The sequence below is a fragment of the Choristoneura fumiferana genome, chromosome 13 (assembly GCF_025370935.1).
Source record: "Choristoneura fumiferana chromosome 13, NRCan_CFum_1, whole genome shotgun sequence".
NCBI lineage: Eukaryota > Metazoa > Arthropoda > Insecta > Lepidoptera > Tortricidae > Choristoneura > Choristoneura fumiferana.
Genome location: NC_133484.1, coordinates 18,021,198 through 18,030,865, shown reverse-complemented (window position 1 = coordinate 18,030,865; position 9,668 = coordinate 18,021,198). Strand labels below are relative to the sequence as shown.

General features: G+C 38.3%; 1 protein-coding gene across 2 annotated transcripts; it reads right to left on the bottom strand.

Moving 5' to 3' along the window:
* Nucleotides 1-100: 100 nt before the first annotated feature.
* Nucleotides 101-9,390, bottom strand: LOC141434232 (esterase AGAP003155). Of its 2 annotated transcripts, XM_074096605.1 has the most exons (5): nt 8,906-9,390; nt 5,626-5,844; nt 3,773-3,970; nt 2,446-2,586; nt 101-1,270 (listed from the first exon to the last, which is right to left on the bottom strand). In XM_074096605.1, the coding sequence occupies exons 1-5, from the start codon at nt 9,156-9,158 to the stop codon at nt 1,086-1,088; spliced, it is 996 nt and encodes a 331-aa protein (XP_073952706.1). In that variant the 5' UTR covers nt 9,159-9,390; the 3' UTR covers nt 101-1,085. The 2 variants fall into 2 exon arrangements, with proteins under 2 accessions (XP_073952706.1, XP_073952707.1); XM_074096606.1 differs by lacking the exon at nt 5,626-5,844 and having other exon boundaries at nt 8,906-9,377.
* Nucleotides 9,391-9,668: the final 278 nt, after the last annotated feature.

Genomic DNA, 9,668 nt, shown 5'->3' with positions numbered 1-9,668 from the left:
GACGCAAACACGTTTCAGGATATTGTATCCAGGGTCTATATTACTTTTTTTGCATGTATTTTCATATTTTGTACCTAGTTCTGAGTAATGAAGTAACACATTTTATTCTTAAGTGGTAAGTATATTTATCTTTGCTTCTTCGTACAAAATATTCGAACATGTTTTTGAACATAACATAGTCACCCTATACTTTATCCTTTGATGTCGGATAATTGGAAATATTATAATACAGCAACATTATTCACAAGGAACTGTAAAATATTTTTGAAAAACAATGTATGGACTTCAGTTTTATTTTTTTACTAACCAAAGAAACAATAATTTTCCACGACAGTCATACTATTCCGTCAAACTAAATTTTGTTCTGTAAATTGTATAATGCATAGTAGTATCCGAATGAGAATCGTGAAAAATTGTGTTTCTGAATCAATCAGTTTTTTTTTTAATTTCATTAAAATTCACATTTCATTAATCTGTCATCTCCCAGGATAACAGGATCGAAGGATTTTGGGCACAAATTTGTGCCACTGGGAGAGGACAGGTTAAAAGGCGCCTCGTGGGTCTATACTTTATGCCAACCAATGAACACGGACCTATATTTAAGTAAATGACGCAAATACCGACAAATGTACCTACTTGAACCTCAATATATCACCAGCACAATACTTAATTGTATGTTACACTGTTTCTGCATCAATAAAAACTATTCATTTTTTCATTTTTTTTTTTCAGTTCAAATTATCTAGGTACATTCTCTCAGAAATCTGTATCAGAGTTAATCGTTTATACCACTCGCACTTAATGTTAACTGCCGCGTGGCAACATGTGTCAATGGCCGATTTTGCCAAAACTCAAATTTGACAAAAAAAAACATTACACCCGATATAGTTCGACGATGTCATCCAATTAGATACAGATCCGTAAACGTGCAAAAATTTGGCCCATTGTTTATTTACATGTTTTTTTAATAGTATCTGTGGTAAATGGTAATGGTAAATGCTCAAGCAGCAGCATTACCTTAACTTCAATCACGTCACAATGTACCTAACCATTTATTTAAAACAACCAATTCAACTATCTAATAGCTACGAGTTTCTTCTATCGCTATCTTCTTTACTCTCTTGGTCCTCTTCGTTTAAATCCTGGCACCTGTCGTGCAAAAAGTCTTGGTACGAATCCCTTATGGACCCCGAACACGCCACGTAGTGACCACCAGAATGCTCCACTACAACTGGCTTCACGAACAAACTAATCAGCGACTCACTCATTTCTGAAAAAAAAAAATAGATTTAGACTAGAAATGTTCACAGTCGTAAGCGCTCAATCGACGAATCACTAGAGGTGAAACGTATTTACTGGAATAGGTTTTGGCTTGGACGCGTGAGTACGCGTTCCCGCCCGCGATTCTTTTAGCGTACGAGTATTTAGGAGTACGGCGGCTGACAACGTTCCGCCAACTTAAAAACAAGCATTTATGTACACTTTATAATTGAAAAATTTATGAAAATTGCTGACAGTCTAAGCCTGTATAAAGTATGAAGGGAAGTTTTTAGTCGTTATTTAATATAAGTGAAAATTAAAAAAATATGAAGTGTGAAGACTGACTGTGACGTGGAATTCGGTAAACGGTAAACTACTAAAACTGGTACGGTGTATCCGCAATCACGGGAGCGCATTTACGGGAATCATTTTGTTTACGCAATGACTCAACTGAGTTAAGTACTCGTAGATACTCGTGGACCTAGTCTTTGGATCTAGTCTTTTTGTGGACGCGTACTCGCAAGACTCCGTCCGCGTTTTGCCTAGTACGTCTCAACTCTACGAATCACAAAAACGTAACGAAATTCCTGTTGGTTAAGGGCGAAAATACCTAGCACGCGCCGCCGCTAAGTCGTTCCTGTACCGACTTGTTCGACATCCGCATAAGCTCCGCATTGATTTTATGCGGATGCGGATGTTGATGCGGATGCGGATGGGGATATCCGAAACACCTTACCTTACAATCGGCATTTATTTTTTCTTTTTTACCCGACTGCACGAAATAGTTATGTTTTTCGAGCGTTTATGTACGTAGGTATGTATATCACTCTATTTCTTTGGCACCCTTAAATGGCTGGACGGATTTTAATATATGTATAAGATAACTTTCGATTTATTAACTGTTAACTGTCAGTGAAATAGGGTATATTATATTATTTCAATATGGCGTCCACAAAAAAAATGGAGAAAGATTTTTTTTTATATGGTAATGGTAATACCATTGAAAGCTAATAATTAGCTCATTTATAACACTCACATAACTACCTACCTTTTATACAAGAACATTAATGGAGAATTGGGCCAAACTAAGATCAAGACAAAATAAAATATCTTTCTCCTGTCACCATTTTTGGAAATTATATTAGACGTTTTATTTGGACACCTGACTTTATAATTAGCAATTACCTTTTGGTATAATAGAATCACTCTCCCCGTATACATGTAAGGAAGGAAGGTCGATCTCCTCGTCGTAGAAACCTTTGTGGACCAGACTACCGGACCGGAAGCCGGAAGTGAATATTACGAACTTGAATGTGTATGGCAAATCTGAAATCAAAGATAAAACAATCTCTTTAGGGTACCATAGACAAAACGTAATAGACAGAATCGTAAAGTCACAGTAATTTCATCGAAAACCTCAAGGAAAGCCCGTGGCGGCCCCAAACAAATTTGATGGCGCACTGTTACATACAGCCCATTTACATTCTAAGCGAGTGACGAGAAGTTCCGAAGAAGTGTTGTGTTTCGGCGTGGAGAGTAAGACAGCCGGTGAAATTACTGGCACTTGAGGTATCCCATCTTAGGCCTCTAGGTTGGCAACGCATCTGCAATCTCTTACCATCAGGAGACCCACTTGCTCGTTTTCCATCCAGTCAAATAAAAAAAAATCTTCCCGTTTCTTTCTCAACAATAAATCAAACAACTAGATACAAGTGCCACTACCACCATAGTTTTTTTGTGCATAAGCCATAGTTGACAACCCTAGAGTGACCGCCGAGCGTAAGTATGAAAAGTGAAGTACATACAGTGATTGACTTTTATACCCTTTCTGTACCTATCTGTTTTGTGCCGCGAGTGGCGGTGGCCCACGACACCTACGCCTAGCGCACAGCCTAACAGGGGAAACAATAACGTACAACTCGGAATGTACGCGCAATAATGTCATCATCATCATGTCAGCCGAAAGACGTCCACTGCTGGACATAGGCCTCCCCCAAGGCTCTCCACTCAGACCGGTCTTGTGCTTTTCGCATCCACCGCGATCCCGCGATATTAACCACGTCGTCCCTCCATCTTGTTGGAGGCCTACCGACAGCTCGTCTCCCGGTCCGCGGACGCCATTCGAGAACCTTTTGACCCCATCGGCCATCAGTCCTGCGAGCAATGTGCCCCGCCCATTGCCACTTCAGTTTCGCAATTCTTCGAGCTATGTCGCAATAATGTACGACGTGATAATTGGAAGCATTATTGCTTCCGATTATCATGCCGTTGTTTATTTCAATCACGGAAATCGTAAAGCATGATAATCGGAAGACATAATGCTTCGGATTATCACGTCGTACATTATTGCGCGTACATTATTGGTTCCCTGCTAGTTCGGTACGGGATGATAATGCACGGCATGATAATTCGTGCACATAAGCACGGATAATCAGGTCGTGCATTATTAAGCGTGCATTAACAAGTCGTACATTCACTACACCCCCTAACAGTATCCCAAGTCAAGACTCACATCCCTTCTGCTGCATGGCCGCAAGCAGCCCCGCGAGGCAGGCGCCCTGCGAGAACCCCATAAGCCCGTCGAAAGGCCCGTGCTCCGCCACCGTACGCTCAATGAGCCGTAGCGTGTCCTCGAAGCCGATGGCCGGCCCCCCGAGGCACTTGCCACTGAATGTATTGTCTTCAGCATTGAACCACCAGGAACGGGCATCTGGAACAAGGGTTTGATGAAGATACGATAAGATAGTGGCCTGTACTAATATTAACACAGTACCTATAAAACTAAGTCGCTTGTCGCTGACTGTCCCTCTGTCGCTTAGAGCAGTGGTTCCTAAACTAAAATGGAAATACGTCTATTCGCAAAGAGGCTTCGCGCTCACTCGGTCATAAGTTTCGTAGTCTATATTAGGTTTTATTTCAATAACGAAATTGAAAGACATGGGTCTAGTAATATTTAAGATAATGTTCCTCCTGAGTCCTATCATCCATTAGGGTGTACAGTGTTAAAGTGATCTTCACATAAGTTTCAAATTAAATAAATTTGGCAATGAAAAGGTTAGAAATGATGATATCCGCAGAAGAACTAAGGTTACCGACATAGCCCGAAGAATTGCGAAACTCCAGTGGCAGTGGGCGGGGCACATTGCTCGCAGGACTGATGGCCGATGGGGTCAGAAGGTTCTCGAATGGCGTCCGCGGACCGGGAGACGAGCTGTCGGTAGGCCTCCAACAACATGGAGCGACGACTTGGTTAAGATCGCGGGATCGCGGTGGATGCGGAAAGCACAAGACCGGTCTGAGTGGTGAGCCTTGGGGAGGCCTATGTCCAGCAGTGGACGTCTTTCGGCTGACATGATGATGATGATGATGAATGAAAAGGTTAAATATTACTTATTTAAATACTGATTTATACCAACTGATTATGAATGAAATATGATGAAAAATATTGTAAATATAGTTAAAGAACATAGTTGATTTTTCGTGCATTCACATAAACATCCCAGTTCCATAGGAAAATTTTAATAAAAAGTAGCCTGTGTGTTATTTCTGAGATCCAGTTAACAACATAACAAATCGAAAATACAAACTGAGACATGGATGCAACAAACCAGAAAAAGAGACCAGCACTGGGAATCGAACCCAGGTCCTCAGGTTAGCGGTTAGTTCCGAAAGAATGTGACGTCTCTCGACGAAACATAGATGTCGCTAGTGCTGCTGCTTAAGTAGCATAGTAGAAATACGCAACCTGATATATGTATGCAAAGGAAAAAATTCGTGTCTAGATTCCTGTCCAGCAGTGGTGTAGGGGTCGTGCAGCACGGATTGCTGAAGACCTGAGTGCGATTCCCAGTGCTGGTCTTTTTCTGGTTTTTCTGTGCATCCATGTCTCAGTTTGTATTTTCGATATGGTTTCACGGGATACCCGTAAAAGTAACAAATTTGGAGTTGAAATAAAAAATTCAAAAAGACTTCAAAAACCAGTCATAACAACAAATTTCATTCGCATACACCTAGTTGTTTTACCATGCAAGAGTACAGTACGTGTCACGCATAACCTTTTGTATATCAATTTTAGTAGCAGGATTGACCGGACTGATTCTAGCAGCATCCACCCATTTTACCTGAATGGCCAAAGGAGGGTTTTTTTTTTTAGAAAAATGTTCTGCCAACTTATCCATCACCATCTACCATGCCACATGCCAGTCAGACTCCTCATAACATTAAGTTCCATCCCATTACAAGATCTACATATCACTCCCAGCATATAGCTTCGCAAAGGTCAAAAACCCAGTTTCCTCAAATGCAGTCAGTTATTTGTAAAAGGCAGATCAGACAAAATATTCTTGCAGTAAATTGCTTAACTACCTGCCCCTTTCTTTCGTAAAATGGTTCTTTTAGATACGGCTGCTAACTTTCTATATGCGTCGAGACTTTCCTTAGTCTTTTTGGCACAGTATTCACGTTTAGCTGTTTTCCTTTTTTCAGAAGCTTCCTCACATTCTGAATCCCACCAATTATTTTCTTTTGCTGGGGGGTTACTGTCAGTAAGGACTAAGTCAGTGGAAAGCAATTTCTCCAAAGGCACTGGAAGAAAGCACTGAATATGTATGTTACTGAGAAAACGGAGTGGAAAGGCTAGCTTTTGAAATAATCTATGAAAAATATTGTTGTGGACCGTTGTATTCTATTTATACTAAAAAACACATGTTAACTGACAGAACAAGCATAGCATATAGAATGCTATAGTTAGATACTTGAATTTTGGCACACATGTTCTTTGAATTATAAAGGATTAATATGGGATAGGGAGCTAGCTCTAGATTTTTTTTAGGTTGTTTTTCACAAAACCTTGAGTATTATTAACTAATTGTAGGACAAAAGTAGAGGAGTCATGATAGATGGTGATCAATCTTAATTTCAATTATATTTGGGTATATTAGAGTGAAAGCCTAGCTATGTGTGATTAGTTTTTGGAGTCTTTTTGTTTTTTTTTTTTATTTCAACTCCAAATTTGTTACTTTTACGGGTATCCCGTGAAACCATATCGAAAATACAAACTGAGACATGGATGCACAGAAAAACCAGAAAAGAGACCAGCACTGGGAATCGAACCCAGGTCCTCAGCAATCCGTGCTGCATGCTATAACCCCTACACCACTGCTGGACAGGAATCTAGACACGAATTTTTCCTATGCATACACTAGCTTTTGCCCGCGGCTTCGCTCGCGTTAAATTTGGGGTAACAATTAACATACATTTACTTTCTGCGATCCTTTTTTTCGTGTTTTGATTGATTTTTCGGAGGATTACATGGAAATATAAATACAGTAAAGACGTTGTTTTAGACAGATGGTGCACAATTTGGAATTTAAAAATCAACCTACATACGTAATTAATCATTCATAATTCGTACCAACTCTGAAACCCTGTTTCGCTGAAACGTTAAAGACGTTAAAGTACTACGCGTTTCTTTTGCCGGCGACTTCCTACACGATATAGGATTGTATCTCGAGAAATTGTAAAGTCAGGGATAATGAAGCTCCCAATTGGTAAAATATATTTTTAAATCAACCCCAATGATGAATTTACTTATGTCGATCCTGCGGGAATTTTGCATTCTTCTGTAGAAAAGCAGCCTATGTCAATCAGAGATACTGCAGATTACTATTAGTGAAAGAATTTTTAAAATCAGCTCCGAATTTGGATTGTCTTACTTACTTCTACCTATCCTGCGGGAATTTAGCATTTTTCCCAAGAAGAGCAATCTATTATACCAATCAGCAATAGTGCAGCTTTATATTAGTGGAAGAATTTTTAAAATCAGTTCTGAAGTTGAATTCAGTTTTTTTCTATCCCATGGGAATTTTGGATTTTCCGAAAAAAAAAGTGGTCTATGTCAATCGAGGATTTATATTAAATGAAAGATTTTTTTAAAAGCCAAAGATGAATTTACTTATTTCTATCCCGCGGGAATTTTTGATTTTCCCGGAAAAACGTATCCTATGTCAATCAGGAATACTGTAGCTTACTTTTGGTGAAAGAACGTTTAAAATCAGACCCGAAGTTGAATTCACTTATTTCTATTCCGCGGGAATTTTGCATTTTTCCGAAGAAGAGTAGTTTATACTAATAAGAAAAAGTGTAGCTTTCTATTGATGAAAGAATTTTTAAAAATCATCCCCGAAGTTGCATTCAGTTTTTTCTATCCCATGGGAATTTTGTAATTTCCCGAAGAAAAAGTAGCCTTTGTTATTTGGAGATAGTCATATCACATAATATGTAAGATTTTTTAAATTAGCTCCGAAATTGAATTAATTTATTTTCTATCCCGCGGGAATTTTGCATTATCCCGGATAAAAAGTAACCTATGTCAATTAAGGATAGTGTAGCTTCCTGACGGTGAAAGAATTTTTAAAATCGGCTCAATAGTTTCGGAGATTCGACTACAAAACAGAGATGCGAAAAAAAATTTAGATATTTCCCTATCCCGTGGGAATTTCGAAAAAATCCTTTCTTAGTGCGCGTCTACATCTATTAAGGAATATATATTCCAAATTTCAACTTTCTAACCCCAGCGGTTTGGGCTGTGCGTTGATCTATAAGTCAGTCAGTCAGTCAGTCAGTCAGTTTCTTCTTTTATATATATAGATATCTCAGGTTGCTTATTTTTACTATGCTACTTAAGCACACGAAACATAGATGTCGCTAGTGCTGCTGCTTAAGTAGCATAGTAAAAATAAGCAACCTGAGATATGTATGCATAGGAAAAATTTGTGTCTAGATTCCTGTCCAGCAGTGGTGTAGGGGTTATAGCACGCAGCACGGATTGCTGAGGACCTGGGTTCAATTCCCATTGCTGGTCTCTTTTTCTGGTTTTTCTGTGCATCCATGTCTCAGTTTGTATTTTCAATAGCTATGTTTGGTAAAGTCAAACAAAAAGCAAGTACTAGTGTCTCCTTCCAGGAGTTTCCAAGTTATACATGAAATAAAAATGATTGATTGAGAGGCATGTAGCAGATGTATTAATGCATTATTTGCATGTTTTATTAATTTGGGCTGAGTACTTTTATGTTTTTAGCTATTCATCCTTTTTTATTAAATGATTAAATTAAATAAATGTTTTTAAATATATACCATTTATCACACGTCTAGTTAAAAAAAAAAATAAAAAATACCTTACTGATGTACATAATGATTTATGTGGTACCTTATGCTTCAATTTACTTGGCATTTAACAAAATATTTAGGTACTATGAACAATTGAGTTCATAAACTTGTGAGCAAAATTTTGATCAAAAATATCTGAACACGACTATTGTTAATGGCATAAAGCGTATTCAGATATTTTTGATCAAAATTTTTGCTCACAAGTTTATGAACTCTATTGTGAGTGAAAGAGATGTACCTATTTTTATTATTACCCTCAGGCGGCCTTAAGGCTTGGGCCAATGTCAGTTGCGATGACAGGGTTGTACATTACTCCTAGCACAAGTGATAATGTCATTAACACAATGTGAGTAACACAGTAACTCATAAAGTGTGGTTAAGTGGGTACATCGTTTTTTTATACAGTGTTAAGATGCTCAGGTATCAATTGACATCTCTTTTATCTTCGAGTGGGAAACCAATGTGATAGTATAAATACCTTCGTCGCCACCACCTTCTTCGTTCATAACTCGATGCGGCGCCGATATGAATGTTAACTGTGCGTACTTAGAGACCGCCTTCCGGAACGAGCCTATCTTCCCGCGGAACAGCGCGCCATTCTGCCTGTAGCCGTGAAGAGCTAGGATCTTTAGCTTTTTACGTTCTTCTTTGGAATTTTCTTTATTGTTGTCGGCAGGCGGCTCACTCCGGTCACTCATGTTAGAGTTCGAGTTTTCAGACATTTGAGCCATTGCAAGTTTTGGGGTTAGGACACGCTTAGAGCAAAAGTTATAAAGTTTCCAAAGGAAACTGATGTTGTGGCTCGTTGTTGTAATTTTACTGATTTTTTAATTAAATTAAGTAAATAAAGGACGCTAGGGTAAGCCACTTTTTTCAGTTTCGTTTGCTTTGCTTGCTAAGTGACAGTGACAGCAAATGAGAATGAGATGGATATTCCTACTGACAAAATTTATAGTAATTTTCAAAATCAACTTTAATTTCTGGAAATGAAGTGTAAAATATGCGTGCAAATTTTTTAATTTTATTTTTGTTTACTTCAGGAATTAGAATTTTAACTTGATTCTAACAGACATTGGTCAAAACTTAAAGCTGAAGTCTTGAAAAACTCGTAATAACGGATTTCCCAAAAAAGATAATTGTGTCGACTATAATTTTAATTTAATACATTTTTAATAATGAAACCTGTAATTATAATGAAATTATTTTGGACACGCAATGTTTCGCCACTGACTTGAATGCTT